The 23,910-nt window shown below is 35.9% G+C and overlaps 3 protein-coding genes and 1 long non-coding RNA gene across 5 annotated transcripts; 3 read left to right on the top strand and 1 right to left on the bottom strand.

Moving 5' to 3' along the window:
* Positions 1-3,783: 3,783 nt before the first annotated feature.
* LOC107791036 (uncharacterized) lies at positions 3,784-8,010 on the top strand. Of its 2 annotated transcripts, XR_012704094.1 has the most exons (5): positions 3,784-5,629; positions 5,709-5,837; positions 5,910-6,557; positions 6,636-6,821; positions 6,891-8,010. It is a non-coding gene; the product is annotated as an uncharacterized LOC107791036 (long non-coding RNA). The 2 variants fall into 2 exon arrangements; XR_001649161.2 differs by having other exon boundaries at positions 3,784-5,837.
* A 2,409-nt stretch (positions 8,011-10,419) lies between these two features.
* Positions 10,420-11,375, top strand: LOC107791040 (uncharacterized). Its single transcript, XM_075241154.1, has one exon. It carries the CDS (start codon positions 10,524-10,526, stop codon positions 11,082-11,084), a length of 561 nt encoding a protein of 186 aa, XP_075097255.1. The 5' UTR covers positions 10,420-10,523; the 3' UTR covers positions 11,085-11,375.
* Positions 11,376-12,327: 952 nt separating this feature from the next.
* On the top strand, positions 12,328-15,326 carry LOC107791037 (uncharacterized). The gene is made up of 4 exons (XM_075241139.1): positions 12,328-12,774; positions 13,239-14,066; positions 14,607-14,984; positions 15,078-15,326. The coding sequence occupies exons 2-4, from the start codon at positions 13,860-13,862 to the stop codon at positions 15,177-15,179; spliced, it is 687 nt and encodes a 228-aa protein (XP_075097240.1). The 5' UTR covers positions 12,328-12,774; positions 13,239-13,859; the 3' UTR covers positions 15,180-15,326.
* A 3,694-nt stretch (positions 15,327-19,020) lies between these two features.
* LOC107791034 (uncharacterized) lies at positions 19,021-21,709 on the bottom strand. Its single transcript, XM_075240484.1, has 4 exons — positions 21,603-21,709; positions 20,622-21,172; positions 19,945-20,516; positions 19,021-19,431 (listed from the first exon to the last, which is right to left on the bottom strand). The coding sequence occupies exons 1-4, from the start codon at positions 21,707-21,709 to the stop codon at positions 19,021-19,023; spliced, it is 1,641 nt and encodes a 546-aa protein (XP_075096585.1).
* Between the last annotated feature and the right edge of the window lie 2,201 nt (positions 21,710-23,910).

Below are 23,910 nucleotides of genomic sequence, written 5' to 3' on the forward strand. Positions count from 1 at the left end.
TTTCTTTTTCAAATTGGACAAAGTGTTTCTGTCGGGAGCAATGTCCACATTATATTGGAACTGGAGGACAAAATCTCGGGCCATATCGTCCCACACGTGCCAATGAGTAACTTCTTGATCCGTATACCACTCGGAAGCGATTTCGGTGAGGCTTTCCCCAAAATAGGCCATTAGCAGCTCCTCTTCTCCACCAGTGCCTCTCAACTGGTTACAATATCGTTTTAGGTGAGCGACCGGGTCTCCATGCCCATCATACTTTTCAAATTTTGGCATCTTGAAGCCAGCTGGCAAATGGACATGGGAAAACATATAGAGGTCAGAGTATGACACACTGTTTTGGCCACTCAGACTTTGCATGTTTTTCAGACTTTGTTCCAGGCTCTTCATCTTCCGAGCCGTTTCCTCTTGCGCGGGATTTTTAACAACCTTTTCTTGCTCCCCCGAGAGATCATATTGAGGAGGTTGAGTGAAAGAGTACGGGGTCACATATGTTATTTCTGGTTAAAGCTGTGGACCTTGAAAGATAAATATTGGAGGTGGTGCCATTGAAGATGGTGCCTGGGGGCGAACCACAGAAGGCATGCCAGGATCATTGGAGGGCATTAGAGGGTGCCCGCATGGGATGAGCGGGTTGGGCATAAGGGCGTTGGTAACCTCACCTAACCTGGGGATCAATTCAGGGAACCCAGGGATTGCACTTGGCGGTTTCCTACTATTAGACCAGGCGTCCCACATTTCCAATATGCGGAGACGCCTCATCTTATTCTCTTCAGCAGCTGCTGATTCTAGCTGCATAATAGCCGATGCCGGGCTATCCTCAGGACCGATGATTGGTAGATTGCTTGCAGAGGCCATTTGTGCCTTTGGATCTTGTGAAGGAGGGGAGACTAGACTACCAACAAAATCAACCACCAAAACCTTGCTAGTTTGCACATCCAATAACCTTATTAGTTTTGAAATATTTAACATATAGGAAATTGCACGTGGGGATGCAATGCACCTAACAGTTAAATGTTTCTACCGTGTGTTTGAATGGTTGCATGTTTCATCCCTGCCGTAACTAGCCTTTTTCACTTTGTACCTCTTTTCTTTTATTTCTTCCTCTCTTTAATCACTCTTGATTTTTTTTTATTTTGTCTCGTTTTTGCCGCTCTTTTATTTTTGCACTCTTTTTTTTTTTTGTCACTCTTTTTATTTTTTGTCACTCTCTTTTTTTTCTTCTTTTTTTTATTCACTCTCTTTTTTTTTTCAATTTATTTTTTCACTCAACTAATTTTATGGCTATGATCGAATCCGATGAGGATTGCCTACGTATCATGACGCCGCATGAATCAGATCTTCCGTAGTTCGGAATGATCGAAAATGGAGTAAATAAACTAAATTTTTTTTGTTGGAATTTTGAAAGAAATGCTTTAAAAGAAGAAAAGAAATATATGTATATTTTTTATTTTGATTTTTTTGTTTTAAACTATTTGCTTTAAAAGTAAAAAGAAAATATTTTTGTTTGAATTTTTATTTGTTTTCTCCTTTTTCTAAAGAAGAGAAGAAAATATTTTTGGATTTTGAATGTTGCCTCTTAATTTTCAAAAGAGGGACTTTTAAGAAAATGTTTTGGATTTCTGTGTTTTTATTTATTTACAAAAGCACTTCTAAAGAAAAGCGAAAATATTTTTGGACTTCAATTTTTTCAAAAATATTTTTTGAAAGAAAGACTTTTAAACAAGGAAAAGATTTTTTTTTCATTTTTTTTAAATTTTTGAGAAAAATACTTCAAAATAGAGGAAGTCCGTATTTTGGATTTTGATTTTTTTTTTTCCGTATGAAAGACTTTAGAAAGAAGGAAACTACTTTTTTGAGTTTTTAAATTTTTTTTTTTTTTTTTAATTTTCTAAGGAAAGATTTCTAAAGAAGGGACTAAAGGAAAATATTTTTTTTGAAAATTGGGGTCGGAATCGATGAGGTTTGCTTACGTATCTCACATCCGGTGAGAATCAGACCCGCATAGTTTGGTCAGATTGACGGAACATGGGAAACATGACACTTGAAAATTTTGGCTCATTTTGAAATGACCTTTTTTTTCAGAATTTCGGCAGAGTTTCAGAATTTTCTAAATACCTACCTCTCACTCCTATTTTTGATTTTTGATTTTTTTCTCTTTTTTCTCTTTTTTTTTTAATTTTATTTTATTTTCTTTCCCTATTCTAAAAGTCGGTCAACATGCAAGCCGAAACAAACAGATGTGCAAGTAGCACGTAAGATGCATCAGGATGGTCTTTCTAATTTGGGTACACCTGTCCTAGACGGACCCAACCCCTGTGTTGAGTCCCCAAAGTCAAATGCACGTGATGCAAACAAACGTTCCTACTAGGGATCCGGCGTGAGATTGTGTTACTCTAGGTTTAAAACCCTAGGTGTATTGTTCTAGACCTGGCTTACCCGAGCGGACAGCTCGAGCCGAGGGGGGCAGCGTACCGGGAATACAGAAGCTTCACCGGCTTTGCAACTTGTCTGAACCTTGTTCTAAAATTGGGATATGACTCTAACAGAAAAGAAGTCACACGAAGTGCACACTTCCTAGATGATTTAGAAGACTCAGGCAGAAGAGAGTTTCGTAACAGTTTTATATACAATTCAAGCAATATCAAAGCGGTAAAAAGCATCATTTAGCATATTAGGTTCAAACACGTAAAAATCATATAATAAATAAAAGCCAACTATAATAGTTATTCCAAGCTCGAATTCTGAACTCTGAACCAGAGATTCTGGGTTCTTGTCCCCAACAGAGTCACCAGAGCTGTCACACCTCCTTTTTATACACCCGAGGGTATATAAAGGAGTTTTTTCCAATTTAAGTGACATTATTCGAAATGAGACTATTTTATTTATCAGAGCCGCCACTTGGAATAATTTATGGTGTCCCAAGTCACTGGTTTATTTTAAATCCCAAATCGAGAAAAGTTCGACTTTATTTTAAAAGTCTACGAACCAGAAATTCTAAGTAAGGAATTCTGTTAACCCGAGAGAAGGTGTTAGGCATTCTCGGGTTCCGTGGTTCTAGCACGATCGCTTAAACTATTAATATTGACCTATTATCTGATTTACTACATGTTTTAAACCTATTGTGCATTTTTTAGCTTTATAACAGCTTTTATTTATTTAATTTTTTTTTTTTTAGGATTTATGGATTTATTTATTGAACAAGTTAAGATTGTCGTACACTTGTTTTTTTGGAACATTCCGTGAACCAAGCTACATGAAATGTACCCGCGATTCGCGACATGTTTATTTTTTATTAATATTCGAAGTTGTTATGATCGAGTCACATTAAATGCACATCCGAATTTGGGGATTAGGTATCACAACTATGCCACGAGAATCGTACCCATAGCCGTGATGATTTATTAACCGCGCCTAAAGCAAGCTACGGATGTTCAAGGGTGTTTTCTATACTAAGTTAATATTAATGCAAGGGCCATAGATTAAGCGATTCGATTGTGAATGGCTCGCCTCGATTTATTTTTAAAGATTTGTACTCAACTACACCAAGTTAATTGCAAGTCTCGTGGCCCGTTAAAGTTAATAATTTCAGATTCTTGCCACAATTTCACAGGTAATAGTCTACATTTGCTTATAGAAGCATGACATTGGATACAATATACGCACGAACACCAAGTACAGATTTCCAAACAGCAACATCACATTAAGGAAAATGGGAGAAAACGAGTCTTCTACTGCAATGAGGATTTAACATTTTTTTAAATAATAAAATAAGAAACATGTACATAGCAATATTGAAGCTCGCATACCGATTATTACTTGCAAACAAATTAATGCATGAGTAAGAAAAGCCAAAACCAAGAAAAACAGATGAATACATAGGAAAATAATCCCAAAACTAAGAAAAACTTTGTATATTACATGAATTTTAAAACCAACAGAAAGTATTCATATTAGACAAATAAGCTTATCTACATAACTAAAAATTCACAAATAAACGACTCATCAATCAGAGACAGCGCAATTACTATTCGAAATAAACATCAAAGCAAGAGTTTCATCTGTTCAATATCAAAAGTAGAATAACTTAAAGAAGCTCGTAACAAAGGGATAAATACGGAGAAATCGGACCTTTATTGCTGAAATGTTTCAGCAATAACCAAGAGTTTCTTTAAAGTATTGCTATGGTTGGAGGTTAACAAAGCACGGTACAACAGTAGAGCAGCAGCAAATTTTCAACCATAGCAATACTTTAAAACCCAAAAAAAATAGAAACAAACAGCAGCGGCTCGTTCCTGAAATTTCCTCTCATTTTAGCAATGGTTTCGGGATTGATTTTGCACTTATTGTGAAGCTGTCTTGCTGAGTGTTTCAGGTGGTTTTAAGGTGGTTTTTGGACTGTTTTTGGTGCTATATGGTGGCTGATTTGAGCTGTTTTTCGTAGCTAGTTTTTGAGGAAAAATACCCGATAAAGAAGAGCTAAAACATGGCCAGCCTCTATCAAGTTATGGCATTGTTGCTGCGTTTTCTTGCCCTTCCCCGTTCCCTCTGTTATTCGCTCATCTCCTCATCCCTGTTTTCCTCGTTCTCCCCTTTTTTCTTTTGTGTGTATTGTATGTGTTATTTAAGAATGAGTGGGAGTGGGTGAGGAACATGAGTGGAGAGAGTGAGAACTTGAGTGGGCAAAGTGAGGGAAATGGGAATTAAGTGGAGAAAGTAGAGGAAGTGGGAAGTGAGTGAGAAAAGTGAGAATAAATTAATATGATAAAAAATTAACTGCTCACAACATCGAACCGTCATTTGAGATCTATAAATACCACCTCTCCAATTGATTTCAAACTTTGCTTTAAACTTCTCATTTGCTTTGATTGAATCTTCCAACCTTCAAACTTTTCTTGCCTTCTTCATATCTCCACCAGTCTTACCCCTACTTTCTACCTCTTTCACTTATATATATATATGGATACGACTTCTAAAACAGTGCGCAAGAGGAAAAAGCCTCTTCTTCGAAGCCAGACGATGACAAGACGCCGATGGAGCCACACGTAGAGGTGTGTGTTCCTAGGACGTGTAAACTAACTTCTGAGTTCAAAGTGGACAGGGCCCCTTCAGTTCCCGGTCGGTGTGAGCCCGTGTGCCGTTACATTTGCTCGATATCTGAAGGTGGTCTTGAGCAAGTGAAAAAGGACTGCAATTGGAGTAACAAAGAGGTGGTGATTCCTTCACCAGAGGAGGATATCACCACTTATGTAAAAGGGTTTTTGAGTGTTTACACTTACCCTTTCACATTGGGGCCAGTGGATCCGGTTATACTCGATTTCTGCCGCCAATGTCGAGTGACCCTGGGGCAAGTCCACCTTTCGTTCTGGCGCATCGTGATCCTGCTCAGATTCTTTTCGAGCAAGGTCGAGGGGATGTCATTCACTATCGACCATCTAATAAGGTTGTACAGCCCTCGGCTCTACAGAGGTGGTTTGATAAAGCTCCAGCGCCGGGCTACGAAAATAGTGTTCTTGAGCATAGATGAAGACAAGGATCGGGGCTAGATGGGTTGGTTCATCCGATTTCGAACCTCTGACTTGATTTCTGCCGAGAAGATGTCATTCCTCGAGGAATGGAATATGAAACATAAGTCTGATTTTCGTTGTTGATGTTTGATTTCTTGTTTGATTGATTTCTCTCCCCGGTCTAAGTTCCATTTCGTGGTGCAGCTTCTGCTTGGTTCCCCGGTGCGATCCTGGATCTCGAAGGTTGGGTTCGCCAACTAGCCTCCACCTCTTCATACTCCGAGCGTTGCTGGCGAGATTTGGCCAACAGTCAATGAGAAGCAAAGAACCATGGTGAGTTCCTCTATCCATATGCCGATTCCTTTCTGTAAGAATATCAATTTTTGACTTAGTCTTCTCGTGTAGGCCTCGGAGAGAATGTAACCATGAAGCCACCTCCGCCAGGTGAAAAGGGGGTTCCACAGCCGCCCAAGGAGAAGAAACCACGAAGGGCCTCGACCCTTGGTACGCCGAAGCTCTTCCCGAAAATCGAAGATTGATACCGTGGCTTTGCCTGCCGATGTGGCTCAAAGACTTCGGGAAGATGACGAGGCAACACAAAGTGATGATGACAGCATTTTGATAGCTCCTAGGGAGGGGAGCACTGCAACTTCTGAGGTTGCCGATCCGACAATGAATGAGTCCGCTCGATCTCATGTTGGGGGAATCTCGGAGGGAGATGCGAGCGGAGTCTCCGAGCCATCGAGCGATAAGGGTGCTCCTCGCTGCGCCAAAAGATCGGCGGATGTTCCCGAAGGGTCTAGCTCCGAGGCCCTTAGAAGAAAGGAGAATGCCCCGAGCGACTTGCTTAAGGAAATAAATATAGACGATTCACCGCCCGGTCTTTCATTTTCTGAGGGGCAATTCCGAGACGCTCGGGCTATGAGAACTCCTGATGCGGAGCTAGCCCATGGAGAGAGTGACATATTTTGAGAGTGCTTCGACGGGGTCGAAGATGATTCCGAGCCAGATGCGTCGCTTGTTTTTAACGAAGCTCAGCGTCTCTTGAAACGGGTGAGTATTTTTCCCTTTTCACTCATGCTTATATTTAGTTCGTATCTTTTCAAGACTAACTCATTTCCTCATGTGCAGGCTTTGGTGCTTCATTGAGAGGCATCTTTCAAATATCGGGCGGAGTTGACCCGATGTAAAGCCGAGCTCAAAAAGCTCGTAAAGGAGAGGGATGACCTGAAACTCCTTCAAAAGGAGGAGGAGATTGCGACCATTCGAGCTGAACTTATGAGAGCTCGTCAAGATCATACTGAGCTTATCAAGAAGGTAACGTAATTTCTTGAAACTTTGTAAAATATTAATTCAGATTTGGCGATGAACCATTCGGTTTCGCAGTTTCAGCAGAAGGGCGAACTGGTGCTGCAGCTTCAAGAAGAGGCCAAGATGAAGGAGGCTGAAACTCTAGGGTGGAGGCAGCACATGGAGCGTCTTGCCTCGGAGAAGGATTTACTTCGAGCCCAGTTAACTTCAGCTGAGCGCCAGCTCTAGGGTGCGAAGGAGGAAAGTCTATCTCGAGCCCTGAGTACCTCGACCGTCAGTTCGACCCTCTCTGCGTACTCTTCCATCAGGGTCCCCGCCTAAGTCCACATTCAGAGCAATATGCAAACCGACACCGACTGGGTTGATGGGTGGTGCTCCTCCGAGGTCAGCTTGTGGCACCTCAATTCCTGGAGCTATAATATTCTCGTTCTCTCCGTGGAGTCCGAGACTGTTGTCATCATGAGTAGCTGTGTTTTGTGAGTTTGACATGATTTACCCCGAAAACAAAATTCTTGACAAGAAACAAGCGTAAAATAGTGTGTTATATCAGAACTAACACTGAACAATCACTATTATCCTTAGCCCCACGGTGGGCGCCAAACTATTTACATTGAAATATGAGTAACAATTAAACTTATAATGTGGTTATAAGGATACGCGATCTAATTCAATGTCAATTGATAAATAGCTAAATAAATAAAGGAATTAAGAGGTTTAAATGGATCAAACTCGTGTAATTGCAAGTTATCGACCCTGATCTGGATTAGACTCAAGATCAAATGCCAAGAACAGTAAGAGCATCAACATCAGTATGAATAATAAGAACTATAAAGAGTCAAGAACTAATAAAAGAGTGTTTGTATTTCTTAGTAGAAGCGTAAGCAAGAACTCGTGTATGATGATAATTGTATTGATCCCTTTACAAATGAATATAGTTTCTCTTTATATAGTAGAGGTATCCTAAATAAGGTATGACTCTAATTTCGGAAGTAAAATACATGATTAATATCATTAATCGTTAATGGTTCTACCGGTTCCGAGATTCTCGCCCGGGTTGATGGCCGATTGCGGATATTACGTGATTCTGTTACTGCAACGTTGATCTAGCCTGATCTCGATTCCTCGGTCTTCACGTTCCTCGAGCCCGAACTTGCTTCAGCACAGGTTCACTCTCGAGGCATACCGTCGAGCTCATGAAATCGGGTCTGCTTGATTTTTACCGTATGCATGCTTATATAAAAAGAAATTAAAATTCTTAAAACATGCGCGACGCGTGTTCTCAACAACAAAACTTTTGATCTGGTGGTATTGAGGAGAAAGTATTCACGTAATAATACCTTCGCCTTGTGTGAATAAACTAAAAATAAAACTTAATTACGTACCTACTCTTTTCGTCATAAAAATTATTTTACTATTTCAATTTATATTTTAAAATATTATATCAATTTTATTTTTTTTGGATTCCCCTCCCCTTTTGATTTCTTTTTAAATCCAGTTTGTTGGAGTTATTGCTCCTTTGGTGACTCTAACCCAAGACTCTGAGGTTGTAAGTGGGGGTGCTGGATACAATATATTGGCAATTTGATACGTTATATCAATTTCAACTTAATTAAAGCATTAAATGTAACATAATGTGTACCCTCCCCAGACCCCATGTTGGGATTAAGCTGGGTTTGTTGTTGTTGTTACCCTTTTTGATTTATCATCATTAGTACTAAGCATTAAATGTAACATAAATAAAATAAAAGAAAGAATTTATAAAGGTGATTGATTGATTGATTGATGGATTTGTTGTAATTGTTGGTTGGCCATTGAAATTGATTTGTACAATCCATGATTTTAGATGAAGTAGCTGCTTGACCTGGTGTAATGAAATTCTTTCAAATAAATTGACCTGCGTTTGTGTTATCGTTGAGTGATCTGATGTGGGTGTGAGAATTTCTAAAGACCCTTTTGATTTTCTGTTCAAGGAATTGATTTTTGATTTGTGTTCTTGATTGATTTTAGACTTTGGAATCAAATGAGTGAATATATTTTTTTTTTCTTGAGAAGGTGCTTGAATTTGCTAATTATTTGTCTTAGTGTCTTGCTCCTTTGTTAAATCGAGCAGCATTTCATGATTTCTGGAAGCATCATTTAGATTAAGTAGCTGCTCTAGCTAGTGTAGTGAAATTCTATAAAAGAGAAATGTCTTGGATTTGCGTTTCTTTGATTGTCTTGTTATGGGTGTGAGAATTTTTAAGACACTTTTTGGTTTGTCGGTTAAATTTGATCTTTGATTTGTTTTCTTGCTCTCCTATTAGCTCTCCCCCATAAGAACCCCATGTGCGAGTTACCCAGCATACGGCTCAAGTGGTGAAGGCCCTTCCGGTCGCGCTTGGTTAGCGCTCAGACGCAGCCAAGCTTACTACTAGCCGATGAATGTTGATGTCAACAACAACAACCCAGTAAAATCAAGTTCGTGAGGTCTGGGGAGGATAGAGTGTACACAGACCTTACCCATACCCCAAGGGTTAGAGAGGCTGTTTCCAATAGACCCCCGGCTCAAGCAGACGAAAAAGACAATATATCAGTGCCAACAACAACAGAAAGCATAAAAACAATAACAACATCATAAGTACAAGAAAAATTAATTTTTCTTATAGGATGCATTTTCCCAAAAAAAAAAAAAATTGCTTATAGGATGTGAAGATAACTATAAATGTTTCTTTGGATTTTGTCTTCGCCACTGGCAATGAGATTGGTTTGTGGAATCAAATCATTCATTCCATAACCTGATATTTCTTATGTTTAAAATAAATAGCTGCTTGAGTTGGTGTAAGGAAGTATTTTGAAAAATTGGCCTGCAGTTGAGTGTCTTAATATAGCGTATAAATATTGTTGAAAACCTTTTTTGGTATCTCTCTCACACACACACACCAAAAAAAAAAAAACATTTATCTTTTCTATCACTGACTATCAAATTGAATAAACCAAGTTGTTTATTATATACACTCAAATGTATACTTTTGTGATTGTATAAGACAGTAATTGTCATCTGTTGAGAAATATTTCTTGCTAGAAGCCTGAAAACGGGATCGATGAGTCTAACACTCACCTGAAAAGGAAATTGGAATTCATTCACAGCATTATATTGCGTTTAATGCTTTTCTAACTTAGGATGTTATCACAATACTCTAGTGATTGTAAAGATAAAGGGGCTTATGTACCTAATTCTTTGGTCCTCCACAAACTCTCTAATGGTCGGAAAGGCACATTGCCTTTTCAATGGGTATATTTTTGTGTTCTTAAAGACAAATAAGTGGATATTGATTCTTGTGCGAGTGAGAGTGGAAACGAGGGAAGGGGAAGAAGGGGGTTTGAGAACGTAACCAAATGAACATGCAAATGTTGGAGAATGGTATGCCAATAATATTGGGTTGAGAATTAGTTGACAGATACTTCATTCTAAGTTGATTTGAGGTGTGTCTGTAATTCAATATAATGCTGAGCTTGTGAAATGGAACATTTGAGGACTTTCTTTTTTGGTAATTAATTCGAGTACTTTTTTTTGCAAGTGTGTTGGTAGAATGGTGTTTCAAACAAATTTTGAACCCAAAAATACCTATATTCATTTGTTGCTAACTCGTATCGTCAATAGACATTTGTCTGCATGATTTGCTTGCTTACTGTTTCTATTGTTCAGGTTTAGAAAACCAAAAGTAAGAGATGGTCAGAGCATATTCACAAGAGCACACATATAAGCACCCATGGGAACGTGTAACTTCTGCATCCTGGCGCAAGTTTGCTGATCCGGAAAACAAGCGCACTCTATCACACATCCTCGAGGTTGACACATTGAACCACAGGCTTGATCCCAGTTCAGGGAAGCTTTATACTACTCGTGCCATAACTATCCATGCACCAGGACCATGGTTTGTTCGTAAAATCATTGGTCAGGACATCTGCCACTGTGTAGAATCAACTGTTGTCGATGGCCAATCTCGGTCAATGCAACTCTCCACTCGAAACATTAGTCTCGAGAAGTACATAGAAGTGGAAGAGAAAATCAGGTATGACCCTCATCCAGATAATCCAAATTTATGGACAGTCTGCAAGCAGGAAACGAGTATTAGGATTAAGCCGTTTTCAGCTCTGGCTTCAATGGCAGAGAAAATAGAGCAGAAGTGTGTGGACAAGTTTCAAGCAAACAGTGCTAAGGGAAGAGAAGTGATGGAACGGATGTGCAAGTACCTTGAAGCTGAATCCACCAGAGGCATTACGGCATGATTTAGAATCCAAATTTACGTTAGGCTTCTTGAGCGCTAGTATTCAACCCCTCCTTTAAAGGTGCGAGGTGAGTTCTTAATGATCACTGTTGGAGATGAATATCATAGCATGTAAAAGAGGACACCAATCATGGATTGTTCCTTCTCTACTTTTTGTAAGCTGTAGTAGATGCAATAACAAAGTTATCCATAGCATTTCATTGTGACAATGTTAACTGGAAAATACTGCAGTTTGAATGTGTAGACATTCTGTGCTTCATCTTTAATGGTTTAACCAATGATCTTATATTTATATCTTGGGGTGTATATAGGTCGGATTGGTTCGGATTTTGCAATTACCAAATCAAACCAATTGTGTCGGGTTATTAAATTTAAAGACCAAACCAATAAAACTCGGGTTTTTCAATCTTGGATTTTCGGGTTATTCAGGTTTTTTCTGGTAAAATCTTCGTTACACAAAACATATAACTTGTGCTTAAAATATTTCTTTAATCCTAGTAACATACAACTATGTAAGGTATTTTTCAAGAAAATAATATGAAATATGAGATGTATCATGGCATTATCCTAAAATATTTAATAATAAAGATAATAAAATTATGTAATATAAATATTGCTAATTAAAAAGTCATAATAAAAATAAATATAATCTAAAAGTACTAAGTCATGCTAAAATAAGTAGACTAATAAGGGAGTATTGATTACATGACTAAACGCTAAAGAAAAAATAAAAATAGGTTATGCATTTTTATTTGAATTATTGCAAAATAAAAAATAGATATTCAATACATTGTCGTTCGTAGTATTGAATTGAATATCTTTTGATAGCGTTAGTATTGTTTTGATTTTGGTTTGGGCTTATGTTAGCATTATTTAAGTTAGGAAATTTTACTTCCTATAGAATAGGTTAACCCCCTATTTATTTAAAATAAATACCATTTAAATAAATTACCTCCTATAGATATGTTATATGATTTATAGCAATATTTCTAATTTTGGGTATCTCCTACACTTAAGCCATTTTACACGCTATATTTTATTTCCTCTCTCCATTCTCATATTTTATCTCTCATAGACACCCGTTTTCCATACAACTTCTCAATACAAGTTCACCCTCTCTCTCTAAATTGATACAATATATTTTTCATTCCAAACCCCTCTGTAATCGCACTAAAAATCAAAATTCTCCTAACCCACAACGCTGCTTCCTCCTTTCCCAATCTCGGGTAAACCCTAATTCGATATTTATTGTACTGATTTGTTTCTATAAGTAGTACGGTAAGCAATTTTATTTTTTTTGATTTTTGCCATTTTTGTTTATTCTCAACATCTCTACTTACCAAATTGTATCTAATCAACAGTACCCAAGTCGTATTCTCACAATGTCTGAGAGTATAACCCGCAAGTTGATTACTAGAGGTGTACCCACTAAAATTCTCAATTTCGTTGGTCCCTCTTTCTCATTGCAAATCACTCAAGGGAAATTGGATGCAGGTTTAGCCAAAAATATGGCTTAGGAGAAGAGAACAAAAGCTCGACATGAAAATTTCAAAGAAACCCAAGTCGAGAAATCAATGAAGGAGACAAGAATGGAGAAAACGAAAAAGAGGAAAATCCATATCTCTGAAGCTTCATCTGTCAAGGGGAAAGAGGTTGAAGCAAGTAAAATCTCAGATAAAGTTGAAGAAAAGGTAATTTTCTGACGTATTCTTCTTTATTATTAATGTATTCAGTTGTATTTATACGTATGTATATGTATTCTGATGTATTATTATAGTTGTATTTTTAAAGATTTTCAAGGTTCCCATCACTGTATTTTATTCTACTTTCAATGTATTTATTTTATTGTTTGCAAATGTTTAATTTTCCAGTATGTATTTAGTTGTATTCATATGTATTCATGTTAATGATATTTTATGTCATGTGTGTTGTATGCAGTTGTTTTTATATGTATTTAGACTTGTCAGTGTATTTAGTTAGATTCGTATGTATTCATGTCAGATTTACTGTTAAATATGTTGTGTATTCAGTTATATTTATACTTCTAAGTGTTTGAAGTTGTATTCAATTATTCATATGTATTCATGTCAAATTTACTGTGAAATATGCATTGTATTAAATTGTATTTATATGTATTTATTCTTGTTAAATGCAGGGAATTAAGTTTTTTGTGAAACACCAGCCAATATTTGCACTGCATATCAGTGTATATACTAACACTAACATAGTCTCCGAGCTAAAAGAGAACCTTACTCCAGAGCAGTACAAACAGCTAGGTAATACTTGCTTTGGAAATTTTCTTCAAATGAAGCGTTGTGAAGTCCAACATCAACTCTTCAGATGCTTCATGGCTCTCCAGTTAGAAGGAACTCCTAAAAATATATTTGCAATACACGTCAATGGTACTTCATTACATTTCACATTAAGGGAGTTTGCGCTTGTGACTGGCCTCAAATGTGTTGGTAATGATGTTGATTTTGAGTTTAGTGAAAAAGTTCCTAATCGGCTTATTGAGACTTACTTTGGAGGTGTTAATCTTGTCAAGAAGAAACATTTGATGAAATGATTTGCTGACAAGAACTGGGGTCCCAACAATTATGGGGATGCCTTGAAGATATCTTTGTTGTATTTCATACACACCTTCATTTTTTCATTTGAGAAGAAAAATACAACCATACCAAGGCTACATTTTGACTTGGTAGAGAGTGGGCGTTATTCTGAATATCATTGGAGTTTAAAAGCATTTGAAACACTGACAAAATCGATTACCAAGAAGATGGATGCTCACAAGAAGTATTACAGGATAGCTGGGATGCCCCTAGCTATACAAGTGTGGTTTTATGGGTGTTGTTCAGATGTCGATCCCAAAATTGCACTCCGGGTTGATGACGTGGTCCCCAGAATACTCAATTGGAGAACCACCGGAAATCAGCCAAACTTTGCTTATCTGATGAACGGCATGTTCAATGACAACGGAAACATGGTAATATACAATTTGTATCATGGTTAGTTTAGATTTTATTAATAATTAATTCTGCATACATTTGCATACAGAAGTATACAATTGCATACAAATACATTTTTGATGCTTTAATACATGCTGTAGTTTCTGATGTAGTTTCTGCTATAATATTTGTTGTCATATTCTCACATGTATGCTGCATACAATTACATACAAATGCATACAGATTTTGCTTACATTTGCATACAGGAGACTGCATACATTTGCAGGGGATGCACACAGCAGTATACAGTTGCATACAGTTGCATAAATATGCTGCATACACTTGTATACAAATGCATACAGAAACTGCATACATTTAAATATAGCTACCGCAAACATTTGCATTCATATACATACAGCAATATACAGCTGTTGTAGCCTTCATTATTAATTCTTCATATAATTGCATATTATTTCCCAATCATTAGTGCTGCTTTAATTTCAATAGAAATTTCAGTTTGATTCCAGATCTGCATGTGTATGTTTGTAGTAAGACTTTGATTGTATTTCGTTTTTCAGATTGTTTACAAGGACATCCATCCAAGCGATATAGAGCTTGCCGTTATTCAGATTCCTCCTGTAGGCACTGATGTTGAGAACAAACCTACTCTTGCTCATTCAGACAAGTCGGGAGAGGATTCGGACGACTTTTCTCCTACACCCAATCTTCAATGTAAGAAGAAACATATTGCAAGTATTGGTCTATCTTCATCACCGCCCCATAAAAAGCGCAAGGAACCCGAAAGGCATCCTAATGAAATAGAGTATCAATCCAAGATTCCTCTTGTTTGTGTATCTGAATTTGGACAAAATGTTTTGCATGACAATAAGCTGCCAAATTCCAAAAATGACGAAGTATCTTCTTTGAGGAAAGACCTAAATTCATTCAAAGAATACGTGAGTATTTAACCACATATTAAACATTACAGTTTAGTGCTTAACATTCATATATATTTGGCGCAATCTTCTAATTATTTCTGTCTTGTTAAGGTTGTGGGAGAGTTCAAGTCTCTGAGAGCATTTATCAATGATAACTTCAAGATGCTTTCTGACCATCTTCAACAAAATCAGCAAAATAAAAGTTTACACTAGAGAAAGGAACCCATAGGAAGACGTGATGATGGTATTGACACAGATGTCGGAGATAATGTTGAGGTTTAACATTTTTAACATCTTTAGCATTTGTTTATATCTCCAGTTTTCTGTTATAATTAAATAATTGTATTTTAAAAGTTTTATGTATTCGACAAGCATTTAACTGCCTCATTAAAATGATAAATGTATTTGACCAACTCATGTATTTAAATGTATTCATATGTTTGTTAACCTTAATATGTAATTGGAATTAACTGCTGTATTTAAATATATTCAGCCGTATTTTAATATATTCTGATTTGTTAATCTTGAATATATGTGTTGTATTTCACTAAGATTTCCATTACCAAAATATATTTTCTTACTGTAATTATATGTATTTAACTGTATTCTTAGACCAAGTTACTACACTAACAATAATACATACAACTAATAGAAACCAGTGCTTAATGCTCAATGTGTGGAGTCAAGAGGTGAGGGGAATACTACATCAGAGGTGCAGTGCAACATACCATCTACAGGTCAAGAGGGTGTATCTACAGAATTCTATGTATCTCAATTTGAGCTGGACAGCAAGTTTCTTCCCAGTCAAATTCCAGAAACTAGAATTGTGATACACAACAGTGCAAAAAAGCTGAATCAACCCCAGTACCATCTCATAGGAATCGACGACCAAGTAGATGGTATTCTTCGCCTTATGAGTCTAACTTCGACTCCGCAGGTTAGTTTTCTTATAAACTAAAGATCTATTTCCTCATGGTTTTTAAATTTAAAAGTTCTACTCACGAATTCAATGAACAACAGGTACCTCAGTAAAGTTGACCCCTATTTTTGGAAAAAGACACCCCTTTTAGGATGATTCAATAGCAGGGCCACATCCTACATTAATCATTCAGGAATATGACAAATGGGTTCGTGATGGTCTTTTCGCTAGACATGATCAGAGGTTAGTTTTCCCCCGGTATGTGTATTAAGTTTTTATATTTTAAAAAATGTATATAATGTTTTTTATATCATACTTGTAGAAGTAATTTGGAAGACCATTACAAGAAGAACAAGTCAACACTTCATATACCATTGGATTTTGGAGTTGATCAAGTTAATTCAAAAAATTGGTTTTACCTTCTATCGTTTGACGGGAAGCTATGGGATGACAACGTAAGTTTTTCCCCTAACTGACTAATTTTCTTTGAATAACAACATGCATTTGATTGTATTCTGTTGTAGTATTTTTACTATTTTCAAACACTCTATATGATGCAATGACATCATTATTCAGCTATAGTCAGTGTTATTAAACTGTTTTAATCAGCTGTAGTCAGTTGTATTTTTCTTGCTCTCAGCTGTATTAAGTTGTTCTCAACTGTATTATTCATATGTATTTCTCTGTATTCAACTGTATCATTTAGCTGTATTCAGTTGTATTTTTTTTTTGCTTTCAGCTGTATTCAGTTGTTCTCAACTATATTATTCATATGTATTTCTCTGTATTCAGTTGTATTCAACTATAGTCAGTTGTATTCAACTGTTTTAATCAGCTGTAGTCAGTTGTATTCAGCTATTTTATTCAGTTGTATTCAACTGTATTATTCAGCTAAATTCAGTTGTACTCAACTGTATTATTCATATGTATTTCTCTATATTCAGCTATATTCTTTAATAGTTTGATTAATTGGACTCACACCGTGTAATTAAATTTGTGTATAGCATATTGACGTCATATTCTACTATCTGAGAAAGAAGGGAAAGTACAATCAAAAAAGCAACTTCAAGTATACAATTGTTGATTGTATATTCAAGACAAGAATCGCTGAAATCTTCGACAGGTATACTGATACAGATAGTAATGCTAATGTAGCCAAAGAAGAGGATGTGGTATTTGAGTACATAAGGGGCTACAGATTGCTAGCAAATGTACCTTGGCATACTGTGGATAATGTCTTGATACCAGTCAACTTGAAGGACAAATTACACTGGGTATTGGCTGTTGTCTCATTCAAGGAGAGATATATCAAAGTGTATGACTCGTATCATGATGCATATATAGCTTCTGAGATTGATAAGCTAGCTAAGCGTGTACCTCTGTATCTATCAATCAGTGGCTTTTACAGAGATAGTCAAGGCATAGATTGGTTTACTTACTCAGCATACACTGACAAGTCACATAATGATCCCTTTGAAGTTTTTTTCATATCAGATCTGCCTCAACAGAAAGCTGGGAGCATGTAAATATTCAATCATCATTCTTGTATGTTATATACAAATCTAATTGTATGAATTATTTTTAATTTTTTCAATCAATTATTTTTTAGGGATTGTGGGGTGCATGTTGCGGCATACGCAGAGTTTCTAAGCACTATTGGTGAGATTCCACAAATAACATTTGATTCCAATCTACTCTGTCAAAGATATGGTGCTCTCCTCTGGGACTATGCTATGCAGAAGATAGACGCTGATGCCATAAGCGAGAATGAAGCACCCTCAAAGATTGTTAGGCAAATCACGGAGTCAGATTCAAAGATGCAGATAGTGTTAGAGTAGCTTTAGGTTAATGTAGTTTTGGAATGTAGTTTGAAGAAGAATATTGTTTTGAGTAGTTTTTTGGTGAAGATGGTATTTAGTTATAAAAACTTATCACTTTATCAACAGTGTTCGTGTATGACAATTGCAACTTTTCAATCGTTGTTTCACTGGTTTGTTCATAAGTATTCGTGCTTATTTTTCAGTTTAAATTCATATGTATCTTACAGGATTCAAGTATGTATTATTCAGTAACTTGCTTGAATAGGTTTTAGGTATTGAACATGTTAATATCAAAGTCAGAAACTTTATGTATTCTGATGGTAGGTTATATTAAAGAATTCAGATGTATTTTTCTGGATTCAGGTGTATTCAGTTGTATTCAACTGTATTATTAAGATGTATTCAGTTGTATTCAGCAGCATTCATTTATATGTATATTTCAAGTTCAGTTAATACATACTCCCTCCGTTTCAATTTATGTGAACCCATTTGACTGGGCACGGAGTTTAAGAAAAGAGAGAAGACTTTTGATCTTATGGTGTAAAATGAAGCACATATATTTTGTGTGACTATAAATCATTCTGTAAAGGTAAATTGTTCCAAATAAGGAAAGGAGTCATTCTTTTTGGCACGGACTAAAAAGGAAATATGTTCACATAAATTGAAACGGAGGGAGCATTAAAGAATACAAATTTAGATGTATTAAACAGTTTATACGTATTCAACTATAGTCAGTTGTATTCAACTGTTTTATTCAGTAGTAGTTAGTTGTATTCAACTATATTATTCAGCTGTATTCAATTGTATTTTTTTGTATTCAGCTATATTCAGTTATACTCAACTGTATTAATCATATGTATTTCTCTGTATTCAACTATATTTCTTTGTATTAAGCTATATTCTTTAATATGTATCTTTCAAATTCAGTTAATATTTGTTAAAGAATATAAATTCAGATGTATTAAACATGTTATTGTTGAGTTAGAGAATATAAATTCAGACTTATTGAAATTATTATATTACAACTGAGTATATAGATGTATTCCGGTGAATTCTGACTAGTTATGTATATAACTCAGGCACTGTCTATAATAAACTGTCAAAGTATATGTAGATAAGGTTATATTCGATTGTATCCAACACATTAAGGTAACTATATGTATTCAGAATCTATTCACGAAAGTCATTTCTGAAATTATTACTTGACAATGAGAATTTATTACTTGACAATGTCATCATAAGTATTGACAAATCGTTGAAACACCAATACATGTTAGAGTGTTAACTATTTATTACGTGGAGCATTTCTACACGTTCACTTGTTATGTCCTCCCTGCCCACATATGCTACATGAATGTTGACTTTTTGGCTGCAGCAATTCACTTAAAGGTTTATTGCGCTTCTTCTTTGGCTTTCCAAGAGGTGTTTTCCATTTGGGTGGTAGTACAACCTCCTCTGCAACATGTGCTGGTATATTCCAGTCATATCTGTCTGGTAGCGGGTACACATGCACATCGTATGTCATTACAACAGTATTTGATTTGTAATAGTTAGAGCAATATTCTTCTGGCATTAGAAACTTGCTCTTCAATACAGCCCAAGCATGTGGGCATGACAATTCATCAACTTGGAACCTCCCACAAACACATTTTCTCTCTAACATGCAGACTGTGTAATTCCTCCCTCCATCGTTAACCGTATGTAAGTATTCAGTTGATGGTACCACCTACATTTAAAAATAGAAATATAAGTTTTGAGCACATATAACTAAATTATCATATGTATAATGTTGAATTACTCAGTTACATACAACTGAAATATTTGCATACAGATGAATACATATTATATTTAGACCAGCAGACTATTAACTGTAATTAGTGCAGAACTTATCAAAAGTCTGTTGTACTTTAGGCAGCAGGAGGCTAAAAAAACATTAGAAGGATACGTCATGACAATACATATTAAAATTATATATAATACAGATTTGTTAGTTGTATTCTGATGTATTCGAATAGTTTTTGCAGCATGTTTTTAGTTATATTCAGTTGTATTCATATCAGATCTTCGAAAAAATATGTCTTTTATGTGTTTGAATTTAGTTGTATTCATATGTATTCATGGTAGTTGTATTTTAAAAATGATTGTATTCAGTTGTATTCATGCCATTAATTCAGAAAACAATTAAGCTATATACTACAATGACATTAAAATATAACTTACAGTCATACGTGGACATTGCCTCATTCAAAGTATGCATCTCCTGGTATTTTTCTCCAAGCGTCGTGTATGTCTGTGTAGCTTCTTTGCGGTTACTACAATTCCAACGTCCAAACATCTTCCTAACTTCTTTGAGAAAGTTGTATATTGGCAATTCCATTGCTGAAACTAATGCGGCATTGATTGACTCAGCAATATTTGACGTCATTGTCCGTCCCCTGTTAACAGGTGCATACAACCTAGCCCACTTTTCGTATCCAGCTAACTCTAAGTATTCTTTCACCCTAATATCTACCTTCTCCACCTTCTCCATTAGACTGTCAAATTCAGCTTGTGTGTATGCTTTTGCCATCGAGAAGTATATCTCGCTCAACTTGGCATGACTCCTTTTGAATTTCTTATATACGTTGTTCCATAGATGCCATATACAAGCAAATTGTGGTACATTTGGATACACTCTCGATACAGATTTAATGATACTCTCATTTCTATCTGAAACGATGCACATGTTTTCCCTGTCACCGTATGCTATCTTGAATTGCTCAAAGAACCACGTCCAAGCAGCATCGTTCTCTGAATCAATAACACAATATGCTAGTGGCAATATATGACTTGTAAATACAATTGAATACATATTTTTAGAACATGTATTTCAACATTTAAAATATTAACAGATTGTATTATAATTCAGATACTCACCTGCACCATCCAGCGTGCTTGCCGAAACAAATGTCCCGGTGTAGTAAGATTTTAGGTGACTTCCATCCACAACAACAATGGGTCTACAATGATCAAACCCCTTTATAAAAGCATACAAAGATATATACACGTACATGAATTCACTTTTTGGCGATTTTACCATTATGATGTGGGAACCTAGATATGTCATATCCATTGTATAGAAGTATCCTCGTAATTTTTTGTATGAATCAGTCGGTTCACCTCTCAAAAAATTCATTGACTTTTCTTTAGCCCTCCACGCCAACATGTAGCTAATGTCTACACCTAAATCTGATTTCACATCATCAATAATATCCTTTGGGGTGTATTTCCTCTTATAATTTGTAAGCTTAGGCCTTATCATACCACATATAAGGCTGTTTCTTGACTGCCGCTGCTCATACACCTTGTCCTTCAGCGGATATGTATGGTTATCAATGAATTCTCTCACTTTGAATAGTTCTGATTTGTTAATGCTTGAAGCCTTAAACCTCCATTCACAATCTTCTGAAATACATGATAATGCATAACTGCAAAGTATTAATCATTGTACATATGATTAGCATAAGTGTTTACAAAAAAAATTCACTCATATACACACGAATACAATCTGATTATTTTACATACTGACATCTATATATATAAATCTTTATACTACTGAATTCTATTATAGTTATATGCATTAAATACAATGAATACAACTGAATACTATTTTGGGTATATGCATACACTTAAAACCACAATAGACAAAATAAGAAAATAATTAGAGCCACTGTAATGTAATTATACCAGTAAAATACATATGAATACATGTATTCAAGGACCATAAACAAACATATGTTAACTACATCTATGATAATCAAGAGGAAATCCAAAAATACACATAAATACAACAACGTTAAACTTACAACTCGAATCAATAATAGAAAATACAAAAAAAAAACTTAAATACATGCAAACCTGACAGCATTAGACCTATCAACCCGGAATTCAAACCTTTGAGCTATAGCATAATTCTCCATCACCTCTTTCAATGTAGCCTTATCCTTATACACTTGTCCAGCCATAACCTCCCTTTAATTAGTTTGTGAAATTATCAAATCCTTGTGGAGTTCGAACACTCCAATCACTTCTCCTGAATTGACAAAATCTAGAGTCAGTGTATTATCTGTATCGGAATCGTACCTTTGAACTGCTTCGTCTATTTGCACAATGTCGCCTTGATTTAAACTACCTCCGAATACAAGTTCTTTTTCAATAGTTGTTATGCACAAAGGATACATACCAAATTCTCTGTTCTCTTTTTTCAATTCTACATACACTCTGTAACCATATCATTGTGTATTTCCATTGGCGTGCAATTTTCTTCTACTTTGTATTGAATTTTAATGGACTTTGAGCTCAAATCTATACCCAGTTGATTAGAAATTGAAGCAACCAGATCATTAAAGGAGGCATACTCCTTTATCAGTATTTCCTCAATTGAAAAATCGATGTAATTGCCCTCATCGTTCGGAATAACGCAACAACACTGTTAAACTTGTCATATGTATAAAAGGAACTATACCGTATTTTGTATATAATTTGTATCAATCTAATTTTCCGTTGTTGAATTGATATCTGCGAACAGAGAAAAAGGAGAAGTGAATGGAAGAACTTCGAACAGATGTTGCTCTGGTTTTCGCTGTTTTTTTTAGCTTGAATCGTGTATGGCAGAATACAGATTAATGGGTACTAGTTTTTGTTCGTTAAGTTAAGTTAGGAGAATATCATGTGATTGGATTTCCTTCCCATTTTAACTAGTTTAACCTTCCAGATTTTGCGCAGATACGTTACTGTATTCACGTTAATGCCGCGTGAATACAGTTAAATACATATCAACCTTACCTGGAATTCCCTTTTTAACACCTATTTTTTCTATTGTATTAATGAATACAATAGCTTAAATACATAAAATACATTATATAAAAACATAAAAGGTATCTATAACACGTAATATAACAAAATGTATCTATAAATGGCTAATTAGACCTAAAAGTGGTGTTTTATGAAAAATTCTCTTTAAGTTACTAATATTAATGGTTATAAAACTTATTGGAACATTCAAAAGTTCTAAGTCTAACCTTGAAATAATATCTTAAAAGATAAAATTATGAAAAAGTTTAAGAAATATTTATAAATTACATCACAATAAGTATATTTATTTATTAAATATATCTAAAATTTCTATATATGTGATGTTGGGTTGGGTTGGTTTCGGTTTGACTTTCTTTAGTTAAAACCAAACCAAACCAATTATGGTCGGGTTTTTTTCCAACACCAAATCAAATCAAACCAAACCATAGTCGGATTTTTTTTTCTCGGTTTGACTCGGATTATCGGATTTGTGCGGTTTGTCCCTTATATTTATATCTGTCTATCTGGTTCACTTCTGAAGTATCTAAAACAAATTGAAGAATTTATGTTCAAGAAGAGCTTGTATTTAAGTGCATTTTATCCAAATAGTACTGTCATTTTAGTTCTAACTGGTAACAACACAACTTCATTATAGTCGGGCAGCCTGGTGCATGAAGCATTCCGTATTCACGCAGGGTCCGAGGAAGGGCCGCGCCCAAGGGGTGATGTATGCAGCCTACCCTATGCAAACATCAGTGACTGATTCCATGACAAGCATTAGTGGCTGATTCTATAGCTTGAACCCGTGACCCATAGGTCACACAGAGACAATTTTAGTGTTGCTCCGAGGTTCTCCTTCAACTTCATTATAGTCGATCACCTTCGTTTTAGCAGCTGATTATCTTTCAAATTCCCATTCACTGTTCATCCTCGAGGAAGACCTTTTGAACTAGACGAGCGTACCAACTTTAAGCACGATACCCTTTCTAGATCTTGTCAAGTTTTTCTGCCTTCACAACCAGATTTGCCTTTGCTATAGCATCCTGGGCAGCAGTGCGATAGTTGAACTGGCATTCATGTTTATCTAAGTAGCGGTGTGATCCAAAGTAAAGGTTACCACCACAGCAACAACGACGACCCAGTAAAATTCCACTAGTGAGGTCTGAGGAGGGTAGTGTGTACGCAAACCTTACCCCTACCCTGAGAGAGTAGAGAGATTGTTTCCGATAGACCCTCGGCTCAAAAAGACGAAAAGAGACAATATATCGGTACCATCAACACAAATCATAGAGAAACAAAAACAAGAAAATAGACGAAAAACAAAACAATAACCAGTAGATAAGGCCGGCATTATGAAAAACGGAAGATAGTA

This window comes from Nicotiana tabacum, chromosome 20 (genome assembly GCF_000715075.1).
Source record: "Nicotiana tabacum cultivar K326 chromosome 20, ASM71507v2, whole genome shotgun sequence".
Taxonomy (NCBI): Eukaryota; Viridiplantae; Streptophyta; class Magnoliopsida; order Solanales; family Solanaceae; genus Nicotiana; species Nicotiana tabacum.